Consider the following 27843-nt stretch of genomic DNA (forward strand, 5'->3'; position numbering starts at 1 on the left):
TAATGCCCCTAACGTAAAGCGATTGTATTTCAGCCATCAAAGCTTTTACCATTCCAGTCTTGTGTCTGCTTTAAGCCATCGCAGCAAGGAACCTTACTGATCTTATACTGCTTACTTATTTGGAAACATAAAGGCTTCGGGGATTTATAAAATTCTAAATAGTCCGCAAGTTAAGTTTAAATTTAATCGTGCTGTAAAGGATTATTTTTTCATTACTCTGCATAATTCCAATCAATATGCCGACTACGTATAAATTTAATAAGATCAAAAAGGGTGAAGTAAAAATCACTTTTTTTTTTCACATCATGAAAGCCATATATAAACGCACAATAGTTACGGTTCTGTAATGAACTTTTTTCAATATCGAAACACAGAAAGCAAGAGAGGGAAGAACAGAGATACAGAAGAAAATTTCAAAAAATCTACAACGAGGGAAAAATGGGTTGATTAATATTGTATGGGAACAAATTTTAACAATATAAATAAGTAAAATAAGAGAAATAAGAAGAGAATGTAATAAGGCGGGAAGAGAACCATATATGCTCCAAGATGTAGGGGGAAATAAAAAAATTTTCAAGCAACTCCTTTCCAAATGTTTGGAAATCTACTTTCCTTTAATTTCTAAGTTGTAAACTAGTTACGCTTTGCATTTCTCTAACTAGGTAACTACAAACTAACGATGGAGATTAGTGTTAGGAAACTTCAAAAATATAAATATAAATTTTTCAAAACAAAAGTATTAGAATGAAGTTTTTTGTAACATACCCCCAAATTGATTATAATTGAAGCATTTTTATAAGAGGCAAAAAATAAAAATAATAAAAAAGGAATAAAAATCAAAAATTACATTCTTGTCATGAAACAAAATTAAATAAACTTTAAAAACATATTTTTCAAATTTTCCTGATTCGAACTAATTACATGTACAATTTATTCAAAATTGAAAATTTCTAATTCAAGCTTAATTAAAAGATAATATAAATATACTACACTAAATACCTTTTTATTTACTTCTGTGAACATGCTAGTACTATTTTTTGCACCTTGTCTTCTTATTTTCAAAAGATTGACTAAAGGTTTTATCGTTGCTCCCTATAAAACACAAAGGAGGAAAATAAACATTTAAAATTATTATAAACTGACGTGAAAAATAAAAAGAAATCTACTGTAAATTCTGTTATGCAACATTTGATTTTTTATTTATTTTATTTTTTTAAATAACAATATCTATACTAAAATTATGTGTTTAATTTGATAGTACAGTAATCTCATCTCAAAGACAAAAAATAGTTCAGTGCGCCAAATAAAAAACAAACCTGCTTGAATAATTTTTTTTAATGATCGGATAATCACGTTCCTGGATTCAGATTTAAAGGGTCGAGGGAGTAATCATGTATGCTAATTAATTGGTTTGGACGATATTTTAAGCTATGAAATCAGACACAAAAACGTACTTTTTCTGAATAATCACACTTTTTTCTCTGATATTTGATTCCCAAAATACGGGGGTAGCCGCAATCAAATTTTAGAAAAGTCTTATTTTTAAAATTCGATTTCTCAGGAACTATTCAACCGATTTCGCACAAATTTTCTATTCTGCCATATTAAAATTGCTTTCTTTAAAATAATGTAAAGAAAATGTTAGAGTTCGAAATTTCATTGATAATTATTAAATAAAATAATAAAAAGTAAAATAAAAAATAATAAATATGTACTAAAAGTTATTTTTTGCATGGGCTTATCTTTGAAAAAAAAAATTTTTATAATTAAGTGCAAAATTTTTTCATTTTGGTTTAAATTTAGCCAGATATGGCAAAATATGCAAAAATTTTATTTAGCATAAAGGGGGGGGGGGTTACAATTTTGACCAAACTACGTTTCCCAGATAGTGGCTACCCCTATATTTTGGGGGTTAGAAATCCGAATCTGTCAAAAAAATAGTAATTTTATTCAGAGAAAATACATTTTTGTGCCAAATTTTGTAACTTAAATCATCACTTGCACTAATATTTTAGGTCACTCCTTGGAACCTTTTAGTTTGAATCTTAGAATGATGTAAAAATCGTTAGATAAAAAGTTATTCAGGGTGGTGTGCTTAATTATTTTTTTTTTGCGCATTGTACATTGAAAACAATCAAAACTGGAACACACTAAAATAAAGTTTTTTTTCCCAAATCTTGCAAATTCAAACAAATAATGGCGAAATTAAAACAAGTGCTGAAATTTTTTATACATTTGTAATAACCACCTGATCAAAAGATTTCAGAGCCATGCTTGACCCACGGTCCTTTAGTGAAACCCAAAATAATAAGCCCTAGGAATTTCGAGTGAAGGATGTCTTAACATTGGACCTGCTAAACTTTCAAGCCTTTATAATTAAATTTTTTAAAAATTACTTAAAACGGAAGAAACATTATGTATACAACAAATATTAATAAGAATAATCACAATAAGCTGCATTCTTTATCGCTAAATTCAACAAAATCTATAGTCTATCAAATTTTTCTGCTCACATATCCACAGTTTTACGTACAGTAAAACATCTTGAATCGTATGCCACCGCCTCAAACGGATGGTCTACGTTCATTGTAAATGTTTGTTTTGTTTTTGTAGTCGAAGTTAAAATAATATTACGCTACTTTATACAGTAGGGAATCGATTATCCGGAACGACCGGGACCATCGCTATTCCGGATAACTGATTTTTCCGGTTTTCTGAATAGCTACAAAAAGCCGTTTTTTTATTGTTAAACCCAACTGGAAAAAAATTTTTTTGGAAATTATCTTAAAAAGAAGAAAAAAAGATGAAGTAATACACTAATGATTATTTCCAAAATGATGGTAAGGTAAACATCTTTCAAAAAAGAAAGAAAAATCCTAAAATCTTATGAGGAAAAAAAAATTATTTTTTTGAAAATTGCGGGAAAATTTATTGAATTTCGTTCCGGTTTTTTGGTTTTCCGGTTTTCTGAATTCCGGATAACGGGTTCTGTACTGTAGTTTTTAACTTCAGGTTTTTTAGCAGTATCTCTTATTTTCATTTACATAAGTTTGATACTTTTTCACAGGCGCATGTGCATTTCCCCAAAACTGACGCATGCGCACTAGAAGTGCACATGCGCAATCAATTATCTTACGTACGGAAGCTGACTTAACTTTGTGAAAATTTCCTAATACGGTCAAACCCCGCTATAGCGAACCTTCAAGGGACCGAAATTACGGTTCACTATAACCGGTAGTTCACTATATCCGTCCTGCAAACAATTTTAACTGATTTTTCGAACTGTTCCCTTTTATTACACATTATTTAAATAAATGAGCAATAAAAATAGACACAAAAATTATTTAAAAAAAACAATATGTTGTAACAAAAATTTGTTAACTTTTATTTTTTATTACTCTTTGTTTGCGTACAAAAAATTTAGGGATGGCCATTATTTAGGGATGGACAAACTGAGATAGAAGAAGCAAACAAGAAAAAATGCTTATGGCTGCATTCCATTTTATAGATGACTTTAAAAATCAGTATGTGTATTTTATGTAGAAATTTCAAAATTAACAAAAAATAAATATAAAAAACTCAGTCGAAGACAGAAAAAAGTTCATAATATCCAAATTCCTCTCTTCTTTTGGTTCATTATATTCACAAAAAATAATATTACATATGTATAGCAAGGCACGGGAGCGAAAATTTCATTCTTTATATCCGGAAGTTCACTATAAACCATGTTCACTATAGCGGGGTTTAACTGTATTTAATTTATCTTACCTGAACAAAGACAGTAAAGAGGACAATAAAAAGTGTTGCAGAAGTGAATAAATTTTTGTGCTCAATATCGTCCAACATGATGACCAATGAAAAGGCAACAGCTCCTCGGAGACCCCCGTAAGCCTAGAGGAGCAAGCATTGAATAAAAATCAGCAAACACATTAATATCATGAATTACAATAAGCATATATCAGATTAATTCTAATTACAATAGAAATAACATTTTATATTTCTTAAAGAGAAACTTGCATTGAAATAGAACGATTCCAAGCATTATGAAGACGCTATATGGAGGGAGAAACCATTTATGAGAAATTATCTTTCATCTATATAAGTAATTTAAAATATGCATAAGTCAGTTCAGATAAGTCTGGAATAAGCCATAAAATTCGAATTGCAGAAAAAGAGAACTGAAAATGCAAACAAATTATTGCAGGATTACTAAGTATTATGCAGTCCGAAAATGATCAGGCAATAATTAGTTTCCTTTTTTTTCATATTTCGAATTTTTCCATCATTTGAAAATTCAGGGCTTATTCGAGATTTACCTTCACCTACTTTTCTCTAAATTATAAATCTCTTATCTCTAAACTTTTAAATTATTAGTGAAGGGGATACAGAATTTGCTATGAGCTGCACAAGTGCGCACAAATGAGCAGACCTAGTGCGTTCTCCAGAAGTGGTATCCACTCCTTCAGGACTACCACAATGGGTGAGATACCGTTGGTCATGTTAATTTGGACGTCTAGTTTCTGCCACACTAGATGGCAGCATCGAGACTCTTATTTGGATGCTAAAATTCAAAAAATAGTACGTAAAATTCAAAAAATAGTACGAAAGGGCGTTTTTGTGTTGGATTTCGTAACTTAAAATATTACCTGCACTAATTAATTAACATAACTTTAGGTAAACCCCTTGAAGTCCTTATACGTTAAGATTCGATCATTAGATCACAAGTCATTTCGGGTGGTCTGCTTATTTTTTTGCACTCCATTAAAATAAATAAAAATTCTTCGATAAAACTTTGTATGTTTGATACTAGTAAAAAAAATTTTTTTTATTAGTTTTATTGTACTCTTTACAAACCAATTATCGTAAAAATATTTCTATCACTAATTTGAGAATTTTCTGCACAATCCTATTTATATCCAGATTTCTTAAAGGCATATCGAATCATGTCTATGAACTTTTCAGATTAAATATAAATTAAATAATTAACAAATTATCTTTTCATATCTCGTGTTTTAGAATTACAGATTTCTTTACTGATTCGACGAATTATCAATTGTGTCAGTAGAACAATCAAGAAAGCTGTAGCAAGACTTAAAAATTACTTCTTACTAATTAAACACCCATACGGATAAATCAATAAAATTATCAAAAAGAAAGGGAAAATAAACTACGAAAATGTAATTCGGGCTTATATGAGACTTGAAACTTCTTTCATGACAAAGCGTTACATATTTTCAAACGTTCCATGAGAATATGACGATGACAGCAGTTCTTTCTTTCTAATATACCGCAACGCTTTTTGTTTCGGATAACACTTTTAAACGCAGCACTTCAAACTCCTTTTTTGTTTAATATGTAGATTTTGAGCAGCGATGGCACATTTCTTCCTATACTTGATCCAAGAGTTCCCTTGTCTTCTGGATTGGGTTCAAAATTTCAAGGATACGGAGGTGAACATTAGTAGTCGTAAACCCAAAATCTGGTAGTCTATTCAACGACGGTCATAAAATAAAATATAGAGATTTTATGCTGCGTTTAGTGCCTACTAGCAACTCAAAAGTAAAAATGTATAATTAAATATACAAATATCTGCCTCTAATCATATTAAAAAAGGTAACCGATGAAGGAATCTGAAATAAGAAAGGAATTTTAAGAATGATTTTTCTTTTAAATTTTCCAATTTTGATTAAATTCTGATCGGAAAAACCCGGGTTTAAGCAATACCTCCTAGAACAGGGGTGGCGAACCTTTCTACACCAACGTGCCATTTTCTCTAAAAAAATTGCTTAATGAGGTTATAGACGTGCCGTCAAATAATTTTGACTTCGTGATTATTGAGAAAATAATAATACTAAATACTATCAACTCAAAGCTCTTTATTTACATTGAAAAAAAAAATACATTTTGCAATATCTCAGTTACACTCGTAATTCAACTTTCAAGTAACATCAGTATGACTTCTGTTGCAGATTAGATGACAAATAACTTATATTAGGTTGTAAGATGTTATTTTAAGCAGGACTGTTAATTTCTTTGTTGGTTATTTATTGTTAGCTTGTTTTTTATGGTTATTAATTGTTTTTTTAGCATTAATTTTTAATTTTTTTATTATTGTTTATTATTTTGTTTATTTTTTTTGTGAATTTTAATTTAATTGTTACATATGCTTCAAAGTGTAACAACAATTGTGATCGGTGGAGTGCCCAAAATATTGTGTCGCGTGCCATATATGGCACGCTTGCCATTGGTTCGCCATCCCTGTCCTAGAGGATAGGCCTTAGCACGGGTTACTGCAAACAAGAAATTTGATCCTTTAGTAGTCCGAAACTAATGACATTTTTCTTATTTTTCACCCACTGCGCAGTTGATGCTCGTTACGTTAGACTGCAAAATTGATCCGTGTTGAGGCCTTCTCTTTTCTAAAAAGGGGTTCGTTTAAGAGTCTATAAAAACAAGCGGGAGAAACAAGTAAAATTTACTAATATATTTTGCAGAAGCTATAATTGTTTTTGTGGGACACAACCCTCAATGATTGAAATTTATTCGACCCCAGTTCATACAACAGAGCTGCCAACTTTCTACGCTTTGTGGGAAAACTTCTTCTGATGAAAGCAAATTTTGATTAAATGTGCGATTCTTAATTCAGTAATTTTAATCCACAATTATTTTCCGCACTACTACAAGTATATGATTCAAAAAGGTTATATGAAAAGCCATTTTATTATAGTTCTTTCAAGACGAAGTTTTAAAAATGTTTGCAATATGACCCAAAATATAGTAAGCTTTTGTTTTTGATTATCTACTACTCTATAAAATATTTTTCTCAGAGCACAGTAGTTGACAACCCTGGTGCTATAAAGCAGATTAATCTTTAATTTAAAAGCTATGTAAATTTTTTAAAATGTATTACCATTATAAATTGTTCTTCCGTGTTAATCCGATGCGTCCTTTCTGTTTTATTGGCGATGTAAGTCAGGAGAAAGACGCCTAAGGGATAAAATATTTCCTTTAACAACTTCTTTCAAAGAATAAAAAGTTTAAAATCATAATTGCTTCTTATAATTTTACAAAATTTAACCAATTTAAAAACTAAAAATTTCGGTTTCTTATACAAAATGAGTACACAGCAATCGAATAATGAAATTTAGTATTTTAAGGCTAGAGAGAGAAGGGTTATTAAAAAAATTCAAATTTTTAACTGCTAGAAAATATATGAAACTTAATATATTTAGCGACTTGTAATTTTTATTGAATATGTTTGTCTAAATAGTGCGATCAACTTTGAAAAGAGGCATCATTAACACTAGAAAGACAAACTTAGTATATACCTATACTATTGCCCATAAGATTGGATTGTGAAAGAATAGCTAATGTGTAAAAAAAAATTTTTTTAATTAATTTTTAATATATTTTTTACAGTTATATAACAAGTTATTAGTAAATATTAACAATAAAAAGAATTATATGTTGTACAAAAAGTCACAAAATTCTAAGAAATTGTGTCATTATATACATCATTGTTTTTCTAATTGAAATTAAAAAGCAATCAAAATGACTTCCTTGGGCAATCTAGTGATGAAACAAACATAATAATGAAGTTTTATATAAAAGAGTAATAACCATATACATTTATGTAAAAAAAAATTTTAAACATGAATAAAAAATATAATCATTTATTTTATTTCATTTTATAAAATTTTAGTCTTCCAAGAGATTAATTACACTACATTCTTATTATCAGGAGCACCTAATCGACAACTTTGCCCCCGGGCTTCCTACACATCTGCCCACCACTGCCTTTTCTTATTAGATAATATATTCATGAAATTAAATTATACTTATGATTAAGAAATATTTCCTTGTTTTCTCAAAACCACAACTTACTTGCAAATCGAACAAAGAAACAAAGCCCTGTTGACCAGAATACAAATCCAGTGTGCCATATATGCTGATCATCAACAAGTACCATCCCAAGAAACAGAAAGATGACGGTATCACAAACTGCACTGCAATTAAAGGTAATATTATCTACAGGGTGTCCCAAAAAACTACAAATGATTTGAAAAATCTAGAGAAATGTATAGCAATGTACAATTTGCTGCATTCCACTTAGGAAACTAAGTAATTTATTCTTAAGAAAGTTGACAAAATTAATTAAGAAGTTCGTCAACAGATAACTTTGCTAACCAATAACGCGTATTTAAAGTATGAAATATTTTTTTAAAAGAACTATATGCTAAAACAACATTGCGTAGAGAGAAATTAAAATTAACAGACATACATTCAAACATTTCAGCTGAATACTGTAAAAAAGTTTTAGTCTATCCTACTATCAAAAATTGGTTCTTTGAGTTTCACTGCACTAAGAACTAAGGATAGTGAAACACCAAGAATGTTATTTTGCACTACTTGGTGTGAAGTAGCTAAGACTATTTTCATAATTTAATATCAGTAAAAGAGATAATTGTAGTAAGATATTAATCACAAAATAATCAGTAAAACTATTCTAACGATGCAAAACTCTCGTGGTAGGTAAAACAATTTTGTTTAATTTTAAAACACAAGAGCTTCTTTCACTAAAATTTTTTTTTCCTTAACGGCCGAATATGTTGACATGTATAAATTACATAGAAAGGCTTTTTTAGAACATTAAATGCCACTATTTTTATTTTTTCTAACAGATTTATTTCTCGGGATTTCTCCTTTTAAATAATTATTTCGTTTTCAGTGTCATTTGGTTAACTAAAATGCAAGGACCTGCTAGTGCAATTATAGTAATTTTTTTGCAGATAATCCAAGTATACAATAAAAATGGGGGTTTATATTTGAGATTTTAATGTTAACTAAGACATTTCCTTTGGCGGATTGTATAAGATCGTTTCCATAACTTTTAAATACTCAAGATATGTCTTTTAATTCTGAATAGTTGTAGCCAGGCCCGTAGCCAGGGGGGGGGACGTCTGGACAAATCCCCCCCCCCGAAATTCTGGGATTCAAACTTTTTAGTCTTTCTTTGAGCCTCTCNTATCGCTAAATTCAACAAAATCTATAGTCCATCAAATTTTTCTGCTCACATATCCGCAGTTTTACGTACAGCAAAGCATCTTGAATCGTATGCACACAGCTTTAAAGAAATAGTCTACGTTCATTGCAAATGTCTGTTGTGATTTTGTGGTCGAATTTAAAATGATATTCCACTACGTTAGAGTTTGTAACTTACGGTTTTTTGCAGTATCTCTTACTTTCACTTACATAAGTTTAGTATTTTTTCCAAAAACTGACGCAGATTTAATTTATCTTACCTGAACAAAGACAGTAAAGAGGACAATAAAAAGTGTTGCAGAAGTGAATAAATTTTTGTGCTCAATATCGTCCAACATGATGACCAATGAAAAGGCAACAGCTCCTCGGAGACCCCCGTAAGCCTAGAGGAGCAAGCATTGAATAAAAATCAGCAAACACATTAATATCATGAATTACAATAAGCATATATCAGATTAATTCTAATTACAATAGAAATAACATTTTATATTTTTTTTAAAAAACTTGCATTGAAATAAAGCGATTCCAAACATTGTGAAGACGCTATATGAAGGGAAAAACCATTTATGACAAATTATCTTTCATCTATATAAGTAATTTAAAATATGCATAAATTAGTTCAGATAAGTCTGGAATAAGCTATGAAATTCGAATTGCAGAAAAAGAGAACTGAAAATACAAACAAATTATTGCAGGATTACAAAGTATAATGCAGTCTGAAAATGATCAGGCAATAATACCACACTTTGGGAAACACTGTACTACTCTATAAAATATTTTTCTCAGAGCATAGTAGTTGGCAACCCTGGTGCTATAAAGCAGATTAATCTTTTATTTAAAAGCTATGTAAATGTTTTAAAATGTATTACCATTATAAATTGTTCTTCCGTGTTGATCCGATGCGTCCTTTCTGTTTTATTGGCGATGTAAGTCAGGAGAAAGACGCCTAAGGGATAAAATATTTCCTTTAACAACTTCTTTCAAAGAATAAAAAGTTTAAAATCATAATTGCTTCTTATAATTTTACAAAATTTAACCAATTTAAAAACTAAAAATTTCGGTTTCTTATACAAAATGAGTACACAGCAATCGAATAATGAAATTTAGTATTTTATGGCTAGAGAGAGAAGGGTTATTAAAAAAATTCAAATTTTAAACTGCTAGAAAATATATGGAACTTAATATATTTAGCGACTTATAATTTTTATTCGATATGTTTGTCTAAATAGTGCGACCAACTTTTAAAAGAGGCATCATTAACACTAGAAAGACTGAAACTTAGTATATATCTATATTGCCCAAAAGCAGTCAAAATAACTGGATTGTGAAAGAATAGCTAATGTGTAAAGAAATTCATTTAAAATTAGTTTTTAATATTTTTTCAATATTATTTAACAAGTTATTAGTAAATATTAACAATAAAAAATTATATGTTGCGCGAAATGTCGCAAAATTCTAAGAAATTGTGTCCTTATATACATCATTGTTTTTCTAATTGAAATTAAAAAGCAGTCAAAATGACTTCTTTTGGCAATCAATCTAGTGTTAATGTTGTGAATTTCATAAGAATCCATTACGAGTAAATTATTCTTTTTTCGCCACTAAGGTGGTGTTTTGTGTTCATTGTGTTGATTTTTTTTGGTTTAAGAAAAATGTTTCATAATGAATAAATTTTTCATAATTTTGAAACAAATATAATAATGAAGTTTTATAAAAGATTAATTACCATATACATTTACGTAAAAATTAATATGAACATGAATAAAAAGTTTTAATAAACCTATAATCTTTAATTTAATTTTATTTTATTTTATGAAATTTTAGTCTTTCAAGAAATTGCACTTTACTCTTATTATCAGGGGCATCCAACACATATGCATACCACTGCGTTTCATTATTAGATAATATATTCATGGAATTAAATTATACTTATGATTAAGAAATATTTAGTCTTGTTTCCTCAAAATCACAACTTACTTGCAAATCGAACGAAGAAACAAAGCCCTGTTGACCAGAATACAAATCCAGTGTGCCATATATGCTGATCATCAACAAGTACCATCCCAAGAAACAGAAAGATGACGGTATCACAAACTGCACTGCAATTAAAGGTAATGTTATCTACAGGGTGTCCCAAAAAACTACAAATGATTTGAAAATCTAGAGAAATTTATAGCAATGTACAATTTGCTGCATTCCACTTAGGAAACTAGCTTTTTTATTCTCAAAAAAGTTGACGAAATTAATTACGAAGTTTGTCTACAGATAACGCTGCTAACTAATAACGTTTATATAAAATATAAAATATTTTTTAAAAAAAATTATTTGCTAGAACATTGCGTAGAGAGAAGTTAAAATTAATAGACATACATCCTAACATTTCAATTAAACACTGTAAAAATTTTTAGTCTGTCCGACTAGCAAAAATGGTGTCAACTACTTTACACTTAAGTGGTGTTGTAAAGCACCACAGATAACTTTTGGTTCTTTGAGTTTCACTACTCTAAGAACTAAGAATGTTATTTTACACTACTTGGTGTAAAATAGCTGTAGCCATTTTTATTATTTAATATCAGTAAAGTAGATAATTGTAGTAAGATATCAAACACAAAATAATAATGTAAAGTAAAATTATTTTTACAATACCATACTCTCGTGGTTGGTAAAACAATTTCTTTTTTAAATTTAAAAATCAAGATTTAAAACAAAAGCGCTAAAATTTAAAACAAAAACGAAGCAAAAATTTTTCCTTAACGGCCGTATATGTCGCCATATATGCGTTACATAGAAGGGCTTTTTATAACATTAAATGCCACTATTTTCTTTTTTTCTAACTGAGATATATTTCCAGAGATTTCTTCTCTTAAACAATTATCTTGTTTTCAGAGTCATCTGTTAACTAAAATGCAAAGACCTGCTAGAGCAATAACACTATTTTGTTTTTGCAGATACTCCAAGTATGCAATAAAAATAGGGGTTTATATTTAAGATTTTAAAGTTAATTAAACCATTTTCTTTGGCGGATTGCATAAGATCATTTCCATAATTTTTAAATACTCAAGATACGTCCTTTAATTTTGAATAGTTAAGGCAAATTAAACTACATCAATTTTCTAACCAGTAGACAAATTTTGAAACAACGTTCTTGACATTTAATTTTTAAGGAGCTCTGTTCTACTGCTTCAAGGTAGGCCTGAGACAGCTGACAACGGAAAAGAATCATATTGATAGATATGATAATTGTTCCATTCCGATGAAAAATCTTTTCATTTCGTCAGATTCTTTACCTACGTCATCAGATCATCATACATATTATTTACTTCTATTAGCATGCATATTCGTTTGATTCATTTCAATTCATATTTTTTAAATCAAGAATAAAACATTAAACTTAGGATTTTGATAAAGCCAGATAACTTTTAGAGTGGTGACTTTTGATATCCAAGTATAAAGGGTTAAAATAAAAACATACTTACCTCACCATTTTGGTGAAATATTTGACCGTTGTGTTTGATTTATCGGAAATGTTCTTGGAAGCATAATGAGCTTGGACAATACCACAACCAATAATACTGAAAGAGAAAAGACACTGGATTTTTTCTTAATTCGCATTCATACATTGTAACAGAAAAAAAACTGATTACTTATTACTGATTGTGTGTTTCTGTTCTCAATGAAAAAACGCGTGTTCGATAAGTCTGAAACGAGTTTAAAAAGGTTCCATTTTAGGAGTTGCTGAAAGCAATATGCAAATAAGCACTCAACTATGGCCAGGCACCTAAACCAGTTTTCAGGATTTAATCTTCTAATGGTCGTGATAAGAATATCACGTATTTTAGACCTCAGTCAGACGATGTGGCTCTTCAGCTAGAACTCCTCTCTCAAAACTTTCCCCACCACAACTAATAAACCGATTTTCAACAACGACAAAATTAACGTGCCCCTTGCACCGAATACACGCTGGTTGGATAGCCGGCTACCGCCAATCTACCGTCAGCTCTCCGCCAGAACGTTTATGGAATCGCATGTTTGACGAAAACTACCATTGCACAATTGTGCTTAAGAGTCACGTAATTTAAAGCAAGATAATCTGATGGCTTACACTCATAACACTAGATCCCATATCACAAATGTCTTAACACAAGTCGCGATGGCTCAGAGGATAGAGTGCTCACTTCCCAATGAGTTGACACCGGTTCAACTCCCAGCGATGGCTACTAGATACAAATTTCACACCTGGCTCACACCAACCACATTGTTGTTAACCACATTGCATGAATTGTTATAAGTTTCTAATCATGTTTATTCCCATCTCAGGAAGCAACAAAATTAAACAAGCACTTCTTATTCCTATCATGCTTTGTAAAATGGGACATCAATTCACATACAACCCGTATGACATGCAACAAAGACGTTTAAATGCAAAAAAACATGTAGCAAAACGTTTCCAAACATTGTTCTATAGCATTATTTCTGAACAGTGCTACAATTATATACAGAAACAATGTTTGTTCTGAAATAACACTACGTACATTGTTTGATAACAATATTCCAATCATTGTTAACAAAACAATAATGTACGAAATATTGTTTCTCTAATAAGACATTGTTTCTCTGACATTGTTTCCCTTGTTCTTAGACATTGTTCCTATACATTTTTACAATAATATATGGTAATAACGTTTCTTTTCAGAAACGATTGTTAACGAACAATGTTTAGTACATTGTTATCAAACAATGTTTCGTTCATTGTTATCAAAACAATGATAACATTGTATGAAATACTGTTCCTCTAACAAGACATTGTTGTCGTGTCAAAAAATTAAAAGGTCTTGCTTCAAACATAAGAGTTTATCAGTATTTTTAATACCTGCAAATTCTTGTAATGTTGTACTATTATTTTACTCGATTTTATCCCTTCATAACATAATTTTCCTTTAAACAACGATATAAAAAAACAATGCTTCCTGACAAATTACTTGCGCTGTAGGAATAACTTGGTAGATAAAAAGAAAGTTAAAAGAACATCCATATAATTAATAATAAATTATAAGTTGCAACGAAACAATAGCAATTTACTAAATACAAAATGGTGAAAAATTTACCTAATAATACCAGAAAAATGAACCATTTCTGCGAGTAAATACGACAAGTAGGCAACTCCCAGCATAGCCAAAGGTTCCACAACTAAAATGCAGGTTATTGGATATATCAAAAAGAGCAAAATTATCAAGTCATGTTAACGATTTAAAAAAATTAAGAAAATAAAATTAGTTAAAGTTAATAAAAAAATTAATTAAAAATTAATAAAAGATGATAAAAAATTAATAAATTAAAAATTAATAAATAAGAAAATTAATAAAAGTTGTACAATAAAGTCAATAAAGCGAGCAAGTTATCAAACAAACATGCAAATGATAAAACAAAGTCACGTTATAAAGTTAATAAAACAAAAAATTATAACATTCCTCATTAATAAGAAATATTTGAAAATTCTTTTCTCAGGGTATCAAGACGGTAAGTATTTTATTTTGATCCAGATTTTAAAAATACTTCAAAATATTCAATTAGTCAGTTCAAAATGGACGTTCGAAAAGTAAAATTTCTTTGTAGGGTTAAAAGTAGATATTGTTATAAATTAAACTGTTGATGATTTATTTTTCCAAATATAAAAATTGTAGTGATGCTGGCTTAGAGCTCTGCTTGATCAATACTAAGTCATTCAATGTGAGTTCAATGCACATGCTTGAATACCAATGTTTCATAAAATTCATCTTACATCATGTTCTATTATTCTCAGGTAAGCAAGAGCAAAATCATCGCGAGATGACAGGGAGTTTGATAATTGTCTCAAACAATGTGTTAATTTTTTTAATATTACCTTTTTGAAACATTTTCCTATAAACAAATTTAAAATCAACAGTAATTGAAATAAAAAATTATATAGGTATCTACTAGATTAAATTAAAGGGGGTAATGGCATGATTGTGATAAATTTTGACAATCTAGTGTTTGCCGCAAGTTATAGCATCATTTTCAGTGTCTAATGATAGATAATCTGTAGTTTGATTAGTTTTACTTGGTAAAACGTGCTTTCTTTAATCTAATAACGCAAAGTCAACGAAAAGACCAACAAATAATAAAAAAAATATTGAAATTCATTTAAGTCTTTTCAATTGTGTTTGATTATTGTTTTCAATGTTATGCAGGATTGCGGAGTCATAATTTTATAGATTTATTGCTTATTTTCTTCTTGCTTTAGGCCGTACGAAGAACAGATATTCAGCTATATTAATATAATCACCTCTGACGTCTTCAGTGTGTTTCGTTATCAGCGCGGTGAGTATTCCCATGGCAATTCCAATAGCAAGTCCACCAAGACTGACGCAAACAAAAGCAGCTATTCCTACAGCTATCTAAATATATTTAATGACAATTAAAAGTTACATTTTAAAAGTATCAACACTTAAAATAAATATTTCATTTTTATTTTATAACCGTCGTTGAACAGCCGACCCAATTTCATGGGTTTACGACTACTAATGTTCAACTCCGGAGCCTTGTAATTTTGAACCAATCCAGAAGACAAGGAAACTCCTGGATCAGTACCCCCAGAGGTATTGATTTGTTATGGGAACATGGAGGACTTTGAGACTCGACAGATTTAACGTGCATCAGTCACCATTTACTACACGGGGAGTCTTCGGCCGGCGAGGATCGAACCCACGACCTCTTGGATATGGGCCCAGCGCCCTACCGACCAGGCTGATTTTCAGGCTTTTAAGTAGCTGATTTTCGAAAGATATTTCTGAATGTTCTCTCTATTAACACATTCAGTGCCTATTTTTAAGAGGACGCTGTACCAAAGAATATAGAAAAGAGAAGTACAGCTCTTGGAATACGCAACTAACTCGGGGAACTGCTCGGTTCGGTATGCTATTCCAGAAAAACAACATACAGGGTGAGCAGCATACTCAGGTTTAACAGAGCATCATATGTACTAAGATCCAAGACATGTGCATAAGAAGCAAAGTGACTGTCAGGAGGTACGTCACCTGTAAACCGGTTGCTTGGCAGCTCTGCATGTATGGTTGGTACGCTACCACTCGCACAGCTATTTTATTCTTTCTCTACCGAAATGTGTTAGCAAATTTAATCAAAATGAATGATATTAATGTTTTCTCAGAGGAATATCTTTATTAGCAGTACAATACTGTTTATCAGTAGTGTAAAATGCAGAACAAACCAACAATAAATAAAAATAATTTTAGTTTTAATTTCGCTTTTTGTGTATTTTTCCATACTTCTAGAGCACTGGTGGCCCCGCGAGGCCTTTTTTGTGGCCCGCGAACTGAAATATATTAGTTGTCATTTTTTGCGACAACTTTCGTAACAAATCTATATGGTTTTAAAATACTTTTCTTCCGATAAAAAAAAAAACTTAAATTATTCGTTTCTGTGAAATTTAACATACCATCGGTGCAAAAAAATTTATTTCTCATGTTTTGCAACTCAGAAAATATTTATTCAAATGCAAAAATAATCGTGTATGTTGCTTAAAAATCTACTTCTGATATCAATTTGTAATTCAATACGTTTGTTTTGTACAACTTGATAAAAATCTAACAGTAATATTTAATGTTCTTTAAAACATGAGAGTCCTAGATAAAATTTTGATAAAGTTGCGGCCCGCCATTTGACTGGCGTTTTTAATTGCGGCCCCCGGCCTCATGTAAGTTGGAAACCCCTGTTCTAGAGCAATGGATACCAATAGGCGGCCTGCGAACTAAGATATATGAGTTGTTTTTTGCAAACAATTTTAAAAAAATCCATATGGGTTTAAAATACTTTTCTTTTGTTTAAAAAAAAAAAAAACAAATTTCTTCGAAATTAGGACAGAAATTAGGATTATGTTAAATTTTTGTGAATTAACCAACGGTGCAAAAAAAAATTTCTCAGTTTGTAGCATCCAGGAAAATATCAAATACAAAATTAATCCTGTGTGTTGCTTACAAATTAACTTCTTATTTTAATTTGTAATTCAATAAGTTTGTTTTGTACAACTTGATAGAAGTCTGACAGTAATATTTAATGTTCCTTCAAACATAAAAGAGTCTTATATAAAAAATTTTATGAAGTTACTGGTCCCGGCCTCATGTAAGTTGGAAATCTCTGGTCTAGGCAAAGGTATCCGGAAAGTTGGTTTAAGAAATTGAAAAAGCAAATTTTTACTTACTTATTGTTACCAGTTACCTCGTAGAAAGTATTTTATATAATGAGTTTCAGTCACATAGTTAAAGTGGGAGTTAATTAAATTATGAGTTTTCAAAAATGTATGTCTCATATGAATAAAATGCATTGTACAAAATACAAAATTTATACAATGTACAAATTCATACAATTTTTATACAATGTACAAAAATGTATAATTACTTGTTCAGCAGTTATATATTCCGCTTTTGAGAATCCTACCATCATCATATAAAGCACAATGGTAACGGCATCTAAAATTATAACAAGAACCTCCTTTTTTTTTAATCACGAATAGAACTTAATTGATAGGCTTGGGGCAATACAGTGATAACCCGCACTCTTCCCTAATGGTGGCATTTTTATGGTAAACAGGTTTTTTAATATTCCAGTTAACGAAAATAAGATGTTGGAATTTTTTTTTTTTTAACAGAAAGTGCTATAATAACTGAGTAATAGGAAAAATGCTGTTTGTCATCATATTGCTCCCAAGCCCCCTTAATTAAATTATTAGAGTGTTTAAAAAAAAACTGCAAAAGCACACAAAAATAATTTTGTTGAAAAATCAAAGTACCATTTAGTAAAGATTCTCCAAACACTAAAAAATATAGATTTTTATTCACTCCTACTTCTTGGAAAATGGCTAGAACCTGAAAAAGAAATTAAAACTCAAAATAACTTAGAACACTTTTTTTACAAATAAAGATATAGGGTATATCTTATAACATTACAATTTATTTAAAATTTTCTAAAAACAAATTGTTTGCTCCTGGCATTGTTGGTGTTGCAAATGAAAGAATACAAAAATTTATTTAAAAAGTATGAATTTTTGATCGGTAGAAAAACGGCCAGATATGAATATTTCTTTATATGATAAATATATAATCTAATATAATGAAAATATGATTTAGCATAATAATTATGATTAATGATAAATATTTAATTTAATATGTTAAATAAAAGCATTTAATCTACAGCCCTTTGAGAGCTTTGGGGTCATGGAGGTTAAGGCTCAAGGATTCCGTGACCAACGGCATCAATGGGGCATTGCGCACAGGTCACATTTACTTCCCAGACAAGCTGTATCCATCGATCTGAATATGGGTGGGCAGTTGGGGATCGAACCACAGTTCTTCGCTGTGATTGTTCAATACCTTAACCGTTGATACATCATGGCTTAATATGTTAAATATATAAGTAGATTATTATACATAAATGTAAAAGATACATTTGTATTTGAAAAGTTAATTTCACACTATCTTTCAAAAAAAAGGGACTAGTGTACATTTGCTCCAACATGGTACAAAATCAACCATTTATATTTAAACGAAATTTTGCTACAGGTTGCCTCAACCGAATAAATGTAACTTGCTCTTGCGCCTACCAGCCCAAAGAATCACTCCCTTCTCGTCCATAGTTCCTCAAAGAAGCAAAAAATCGTAATCCGAAGTGGCTAAATCAGGGCTATATGATACATAGTGTTAATGTGTTGAGATTAATTACTCCAGGTTGGAAATAACTTACGTTTTTATTTTGTTTACATATTTTCACAACATCACAACCAAAAAACATTAAGACTAAAACAAATAAGTGAATTCCGAACGAGAAAATGATCAAGGCATTGTTCTCAGTTCTAGGATCGAATGCCTATCTCATCGCCGAAATGGCGCCACTCTAACAGTAGTATAAAAATCTTTAAATCTCCGAAAAAAGACAAAAAGTCTCCCAAAAAAGAAAAAAAAAAGAGACAGAAGAACGTACAAATGAACGAAGAAAAGATCACAAGTAGTTTTTAGATCATACAACCCTCATTAAAAGTTAAGGACACAACGGCTGCACAGCGCCTAACTATTATTTATATTTATGTAACAAAACATTACTCCAACTAAATTTTAGCACAAAAAGAAGAGAGAAAATCACTCGGATGCTTCGGGATCGTATGATTTATACTTATCTTGAAGTAAACCAATTGACCATGCAATTGAAATTCACTCAAAGCAGCAAACTTTTAAGCAATAAATACAAAATTTGCTCAAGCATTTTGCCCAAATTTTTGCCAGGATGATTCCCCTTTAGTGGTAGTAAAAGGTCATGCAGAAATATAATTTTTTGGCTCGTAAGATCTTTAACGCACCATCTAAAGATTATCATACTGCCACTTACATGTTTAAATTATTTATATGCAGGGATTACCAAAATCATTTTTAATTAAATTTATCAAGTCAAGAAATAAATGTAAATCAAATTTTATTGTCTCTTTAATTAGAAAAATAAAATAATGTTGGTAGTAGTATGCGAGATAGCTATCCGATATTAGCAATGATGCCAACTGCTCCGCTTTCTGCGAAACTTTTAATAAATTAGTAGAATAAAGATAATAAAGCCCATTTTTGCAAGTTGGCATCTCTGTGAAATATTAAATTGATTGTCATAGGAAACCTCTAATGCAAAATAATGCACTTACCGCTACTGGGTCCACAGCTGATATAAGGGCACTGAATACAAGGCACTCAACCATTTGCAATTTAATATCACTTACAGCCCCATATGAAGTTAAACCATATAGAGAAAGACCTAGAAAACAGAATCAGAAAGCACAATTTAAAAAGAAAGTTAATTTTCCTCAGGTTTTTATTCAACTGTATTAAGTCAAAAATATAGATTTAGAGTATTAATTCAGCTAAACTAATATAGAACTTACCAATAACAAAGCAATTAATTATGGTACCCTGAAAAAAAAACAATTTTAGTATCTGAGATGCGTTCGAGTTTTTTGTCTTTTAACATAACAAAGGAATATAATTGAAATATTTATTTTCAAATAAAATCAATTTGATAGTAATTTTTATGCATAATTCAGCAAACTCATTTTTTAAAACATTTTACTTAAATGAATTAAGAATACCTAAAACAGACTAAGTTATGATGAAAGGTTTCCTTATTCAAGTTGCGTTTCAATGCCGCAAATTTAATGTACCTTTTCCAAGTATTATTTTGTTTAATGTTAAAGCCAATGCTACTTGAAACAACGTTATCAATGAAACAGACAGTGGAACTCTTGAAAAAGAAAATTATCATAACTAAGATTTTAACTAGCATGTGAACTATTTTCTTTAACTAGCATCTGAAGGGAAAAAAACGATTGACTTGGACGTAATTTACATATTTACATTTAACTATATAAATGTATAACTTTCTCCTAGAATCTAAATACAATGTCATAAATGGTAGTGAGAGATCTGCTTAACTAGAATAATAGACAGAAATTACATAATATTTTTGAATTGAATATTATTTATTAAAATATATTATTTATTCTTAGTTGTAGTCAAAATTATTTTAAATTTAATGTATAAATATAAAAATTCATTAGGGAAGCATTAACTTTTTGAGACATTTTGTTTTTATGTACTTGAAATGGTAGTAAATTCCAAAAAGATTAACGGTTATGCAATATGCAATTGAATAAACAGACATAAAATGCAATGACTTTAGTAAATGACATAGATTCTATATACTTTGCCACTAAGTATCAAAGTTTTGGACAGACATGTTGGATTTTTAAAAATAAATAAATAAAAAATTTATTTCAACTGTTACTATACGAAGGTTAATTCCAACAATATTCTTTCAAATTAAGGTTATGCAGTTATCTAGGAAATAAATCCAAGAATAACTATGCTTAATTAGGAAAAAAAGTATGGCATAAGGAAAAAAAATATTATTAGTTTTGCTTATTGATCCTTAATGTATTATATGGAAAAAAATTAGATCTTACTACTACTGCATACAAGACAATTGTGCCAAGGTTGCTAAAAAATGCTCGATCATGAAGAGAATATGCTGATTCTAGAACAATCCTAAAAAAGATGAAAGATACAATCCATTTAAAAACTTGCTACGTGAGACAAAAAAATTATAGGAATGATAACACTTATATCATAGGCTTAGAAAAGTATTTAATTAATCCTTCCTGCAGTTTAATATAAGTATTATTAATTATACAGAGATGCCAACGTACTTTGGATTGCAGATAAATATTTTCTAGTGGTAACAAATTCATCATTCTGGTGTTGATTTTAATGATTAATTCTTGGTTTAGTTTTGATTTTATAAGTTTTCACTCACAACTAATTCAAAATTATTCTAGGCCTTAGATAAAAAATACCACTTCACGGATACCACGGACGACTAAATATGTAAAAAGTGGTAGAAACTCAATATTTATTCATTTAGAATTTCTTTAATCAATCAATTGTTACTACTACTGTAACTTACATTTTAAATTATTCATATTTAGAGCTAAATCATTCATAGAAACCACTTTCAGTAGTAAACTGAAAATAATATGCCTTAAAAAATTGCTAATTTTAATCTCTTTTTAATAGAATTTTTAATTTTAATAGACACCAATTTATGCATTTTTAATATTCTGTGGCATCCATGGAGTTGAAATACTATCTCAACTCTATGGTGGCATCCCTGCTTTTCGTCTCGCGTTGAGCTTTTGGCAAGTTGGCAAAATTAACCAATACTCTGTAAATTCTACTCTATAGCTCTCTACAGTTTCAAAAACTCTTTACAGAATCCAGAGCAGTTTGCATGTCTGACTATAAAAAGGATGGAGGAATATTAAAAATTGGGGGGAAATGATAGTTGTACTTCCTATAGTATAATTAAGGGCGTTTCCGTTCTATTTTAATACAGGAAGTACGGACTATTTAATAAAATATCAAAAAATACATTGCGATGTGCTCGAGACAATAGTGATAAATTACTCTTATTTCAAATTTGAAATTTCTACATCTTAGCATTGTTTCCAGGTACTTACAATAGATACAGCCAGAAACTCCCAATAGATTTCTGTAAATTACACAGAAAACTTACAGTCTATGTGCTGTTTTTCACCTAAAACGCTCTTTGACAACATTAGATGTGGATTATTACATTACCTTAAGAAATTTACGGTAATAAATGGCTCAATTCTATGCATTAAATTAAAGTGTAACTCTTGATAAGTAGAACATTTAATAACCAGAAAGTTTTATTAACTTATATAATAAGCAAAAGTACAGCAGCTACGTTACTGATTGTGTAAAAAGTGTGCCTTACTACTATATTGCATCACATTTAGAGAAAATATGCCTTATAATGTGCCCTATAAATAACCTCACATTTGGAAAATGTGTGACTTACCACCTAAATGCCTCACATTTGGAAGATGTGTGGCTTACCTCCTTATTTCCTCACATTTGGAAAAAGTGTGGGTTATCACTATATTATCACGAATTCGGAAATATGTGGGATAACACTATATTGCCAACTCACATTTAGAAAAAATGTGAGCTTGTTATATTACCTCACATTCGGAAAAAGTATGGCGCATTATTGCCTCCCATTTTGAAAAAGTGAGCCTTATCACTCTATATTGCTTCACATTTGGAAGATGCGTGGCTTACCACTTTATTTCCTCACATTTGGAAAAAAATGTGACTTATAACTATACTGTTACGAATTTAGAAAAAGTGGGGCTTATTACTATATTGCTACGAATTTGGAAAATATATGGCTTACCGCTATACTGTCTCACATTTAGAAAAAATGTGGTTCATCTATATAGAGTCTAACATTTCGAAAAAAATGCTGATAATCCAGGGCTGTCAAATTTCTACGTTTTTGGTTAAATTCTAGTGGTAACTAAGTTTTTGTTCTAATGTCTAATTCTTTGTTTGTAAATTTGATTTAAAATTGCTTTCCACAACAACATATAACTGATTTAAAAGTAGTATTTCACAGCTTTCTAGCAGTGAGGCTTCTAAATAAATTGCTTCAATCTTTCAATTGTATAGTTAAAAATGTAATGAAATTGTTAACACGTTGAGCGCCGCGTCAGCCACCGGTGGCTGACACTGAAATTACATTTAGGCTGTGTCTGCCACCGCTTGCTGACACTGACCTTTCACATAGGCAGGCCGCGAAAAACAGCTGACTGACAGCGTATAACATGATATAGAACTATAAAATTTGCACTCTCTTATGGAATTGCAGAAAATGCATTAAAAATTTACTTACTTATTGTGATTCTTGGCTTAATAAATTCAATTGAACAATTCGTAGGCTTATATAATTCACCACTTTTGTCAGATATGTCATGATAAACCCAGAGATGCCAACTTGCTCCGCTTTGTAAAATAGTATTTTCCAGTGGTAGCGAAATTTAAGCTACTTTTAGTTTAGTATTTTTCATTTTAAGTAATTTTTTCCCCACTAAATATCAAAAATTGTAAATATGATATTAAATGTAACGTCAAAGCATCAATCAACTGGTTACTGTATTAAAAAGAAGGCGCAACTATCTTTCTTTAACGAATTTTTCTATATAATTTGCTACCACTTTATTAAAACTATTCCAGAAAGCGGAGCAGTCGGCATCCCTGTAAACCATCTAAAAAAATAGCAAAATCCGCCTAATATTTGCAATTTTAATTTGTAGTTATGTAAAATTAGAGTGGCGCTCAACGTGATAAGGCGAGCTCTTTTGGGGAAAAACTAGATATCCATGCAGTCAATAAAATTTTTCTGTGTTTTGTGCTGGTATTTATTAAAATTTCGAAAACATGCAGAGTACCAATTTGAAAACAATACAAAGGTATCGAATGATAAAATATCACCTTTAAAACAAGTGAGACTTAGAAATATGTTCCTAGGAACTAGAATTATTTACATTATTCAGCAGATACAAAAAAATCATAGAAATAACAGGATTTTGAAAATAAATATCTTGTTTTGATATAGGTAACTTTGACAACCTATGCTAATACAGCAAAAGAAGAATCATGGTTGTAACAATAATAAAATTTTTAAACGTTCTTGCACACAATAGAGAATAGCGTTTGAAATATTTTTAATCAAACATTTGAACAGTATTAAAATTAGATTTTGCCTTGATTCTAATTTTGCTACTAAGACATTTTAGATACACTGTCGACATCGTAAAATAGTGGAAGTCTCATAATTATTTTTAATAAATAAAAATATTTTAAAATCTACCAACTTTTACTAAAAGTTTTTATTTATATGAAAAAGATTCTCCTTCAAAAAAAATAATTTCATATTCATATTTATAAAAATAAAGTACTGGTTACAGAAAATAGGCAGTGAAATAATCAATCGTATGAGTGAATTAATTTGTCTGCAAGCAAAATGCAATTGTAATTTAAACGTATTTTCTGAAAAAATATATTTTGAAGTGAAAAATGTTGGTAGTAAAAAATTTTGATAAGCCAATCAAACTTTTTTGTTAAATAAAAGAAATTATTAATAAAAATTAATTTATATTTAACTAGTGTAAAAAAGTAAATGATGATTAATCAAAGTTGGCACGCACCTTGAAAAAATTCATAACTGATATCTATTTTGTTACAAAGAAACTGAAAATTTCACATTTTCTACCTTCAGCTGTATACAAATTTATTTAGAGAAAATTAAACATTCTGGTAGCCATAAACATAACATAAAAAAAGGTTATTAGTATTATAACTATTTAATTTTTTTCCAGGCGTGTGAGAATCCTGATTTATGTATTAATTTTTTTCTGAATTAAAAAAAAATTTAAATATATATCTACATTAGATAATTTTTATGCTTTTTAAATTCACTTTTTTTATTTATTTCAGAACAAGTGAATAGAAAACCATTAAACGCAGATCTTCGAAAACTTTTGTAAAAAGAAAGGAAGTTTTAGTGAATGATATGCTACTTTTAAAGTTTGTGTGAAATGTCGACACGGTGGTAAGTTCCAATTTTGTGAAAATGTAAAGAGTTTATGATCTAGTTTTTATACAAACTTATTTGAAAACTTACATTAATGCTGCATTGTGTGGTCCTAAAAAATTGTAAAAATTGAAAATTATTAATTTAGTTTAATAATTTCCACTGAGACAGAGGAATCATGTGATTTGTAAATAAAGTTTAATATTTTTCGTTTAAATATTCAAGCATAATTACATGATATGATACCGAGATATTTCCTAATAAAAAGATTGTATATTATAATTTTGCATCGGGCTTAAGGAACTTATAATAGGGGAAACACACAAATGTTTGATAATATTAATAACGAAAATTATTCTTACGGTGGCAGTAAAAAGAGGAAAAAGGCCTTTGGAGTAAACTGTGGAAGAAATTCCCTGGACTGGGTGAAGCTAAAATAAAAACATCTTTAAACAATGCAGTAATTTCAGTAATACAAAATATCAAAAATAAAATATCTTTTTGTACTTAGTACAGTATTAGAAAGCACTATTCTGCGGATATAATCGTGTGAGATGATGACGAGATTTGTTTGGTTAAGTTTTCTTACTTTTTTGCTTTAGTTTAACAATTTTTTAATCTTTTATAGACATCGACTTTTTGCACAACTGCAGCAATTGACAAATTTAGCCCCCGATTCTAAAACTCGCTTGAAATTTTCAATTATTTTGTTTGGTTTGAAAAATAGAATTCTTTTCATCATCTTAGAGCTCGCTGCCATTGGTAAAAATAAAACTGCTGCAGACGATTTTCTGTCTTTCAAATATTTTCAACATTTTATCACTTTTCACTAGCTTATAGTTTTCATTTAAAAAAAAAGGTTTTTTGCACATTCTTTAATGTTTACTTACTTTTTGTTCGTTACGTAAGATAAAGGCAATGATCAGAATTTGATCAATAAGAATATGATAGCATTGGAGAATTACGTTAAAAACGCGAATCGCTTTTCCTAAATAAGTTAAAATCAACAGTAATTGAAATAAAAAATAATAAGTACCATAGAAAAAGACTAATACGAGTTTTCCGCGAACAACAGCTTCAGTTGATTCTGAATACAGTTAATCTTTATTTAGATTGAATGACTATTAAAGCGTGATTTACAAAACCTATTAAAATGTCTTGTCGTCGGGCTAACAGTGAGGGTTTTCATGGTTTTCCTCTCCATGTAACGTAAATATGGGCTAATACCACCAAAAAAGTCCTCCGCAAAGTTTAGTTTATCCCAAAGCTTGATACAAGAGTTCCCCTGTTTTATGGGTTGGGAACAAAATTACAAACGGTGTTGAACATTGGCAATTGTAATCTCAGAATCTGGTCGGCTGTTTAAATGCCGTTATAAAATATAAAAACATAAATCCACTGGGAATACCAAAATGTAATATTGAATTTAAAAAATTTATTATTTTAGCTTTATTAATTGTCTTTCACTTTTGTGCTGTACTGTTGTTCAATACGACCAAAATAGATGCGATTAATAGATTTCTTTACAAATTTTAACCTGCAATTAAATAGGTATTGATGTTTTGCAAACCTCGGCATCCACAGATTTTGATGTTAGACTTCTATGAAATTTTTTTGTTTTTTCATCTCTTAAATAAAAATTTTCTTCAAGATTTATTTGAATTATTTTGATTTATGTTAAGCTCCGAAGACCTAGTATCCAATATTGGACAATATTGAATATTATTTTATTACTTAAGTAATATTTCATGATTTTTTTCTGTGTTTGAATGCCTAACAAAGCGATTGTCTATGGAAAAATATAATTGGTTTTACTTTCGTTAGTCGAAATTTTTAATTGTAATTTTAAAAAAAATACAAGAAAGACAAAATGTTTGAGTCACGTAAACATTTGGACATTTCTATCTGAAATATATATCGTAGTGGATTTTGTTTCATAACAAAAATGTGAAGAAAAAAAATCATTAAAAGTTAAATATGTAAAAAAAGCTAAAACCTAAAAAAATTTCTCATTCTTTCTTAGTAGTAATTAAGGTAATAAAAAATATTAAATTCTTTCAATTAATCAAGGCTAATCAAGTTTTCTTCTGAATTACTTATTTTTAAATGGAAAAAAATGAAATTATTTAAAGCTTGCGTTTCAGGAAACTAAGGGCGGTTTTTACGGAACATCTTTTATATTTCAAAGATAATGTAAATTATAATTCATAAAAATTGCATTAAAAAAGTAGACTTACTGAACTATTGTTCCTACTATAATGCCTAGAACAATCAAAATGCTGAAATAGAAGATAATATATTCATAAATATGAAAGGAATATTTATATACATAATAGGAAACTTAAAAATAGAAGTTGCACGTTATCTAGAAAAGTTTAAACTACAATTCGCATTTTCAATTAATGTAAGAGAAACTACGAAGACTATATTTTTTCTATATAATTACAGAAATGCCGCGTACACCTAAAAATGTAATAAATGGTTTTTTTATTTATTTAATCTATAATGATTCAATCGTCACTACCATCTACATTTAGATCGCAAAATTTTTTGCATTTAAAACGGAAGTATTCTTTATTAACAATTTTAATAGTAAACGAAAAAATATACTTGAAAAAATTACTATTTTAATCTCTTTTGATTTCTGTTTTTCGTTGGACACCATTTTTAACAAGTTCAGGCACACGTGGCATCCCTGTATTTAACAATTTTAATGTCTAAAATGAAAATTATAATATATTAAGATTTTTAATTAATTTAATATGGAGTAACAATAAT

At 29.5% G+C, this 27843-nt stretch overlaps 1 protein-coding gene across 1 annotated transcript in view; it reads right to left on the reverse strand.

Annotated features, from left to right (window-relative positions):
* Positions 1 to 27843, reverse strand: part of LOC107439993 (Na(+)/H(+) exchanger beta) — a 54932-nt gene that overhangs the window by 16486 nt on the left and 10603 nt on the right. Inside the window, exons 4-17 of the mRNA XM_071186107.1 lie at positions 27303 to 27344; positions 25428 to 25496; positions 21071 to 21152; positions 19994 to 20021; positions 19757 to 19866; positions 17867 to 17942; positions 17476 to 17546; positions 15347 to 15458; positions 14148 to 14229; positions 12519 to 12614; positions 11020 to 11141; positions 9912 to 9988; positions 9303 to 9425; positions 1000 to 1092 (exon numbers count right to left, since the gene is read on the reverse strand). Coding sequence (XP_071042208.1) covers positions 1000 to 1092; positions 9303 to 9425; positions 9912 to 9988; positions 11020 to 11141; positions 12519 to 12614; positions 14148 to 14229; positions 15347 to 15458; positions 17476 to 17546; positions 17867 to 17942; positions 19757 to 19866; positions 19994 to 20021; positions 21071 to 21152; positions 25428 to 25496; positions 27303 to 27344 — 1183 coding nt within the window. The remainder of the gene's footprint in view (positions 1 to 999; positions 1093 to 9302; positions 9426 to 9911; positions 9989 to 11019; positions 11142 to 12518; positions 12615 to 14147; positions 14230 to 15346; positions 15459 to 17475; positions 17547 to 17866; positions 17943 to 19756; positions 19867 to 19993; positions 20022 to 21070; positions 21153 to 25427; positions 25497 to 27302; positions 27345 to 27843) is intronic.

The sequence above is a fragment of the Parasteatoda tepidariorum genome, chromosome 10 (assembly GCF_043381705.1).
Source record: "Parasteatoda tepidariorum isolate YZ-2023 chromosome 10, CAS_Ptep_4.0, whole genome shotgun sequence".
Classification (NCBI taxonomy): domain Eukaryota; kingdom Metazoa; phylum Arthropoda; class Arachnida; order Araneae; family Theridiidae; genus Parasteatoda; species Parasteatoda tepidariorum.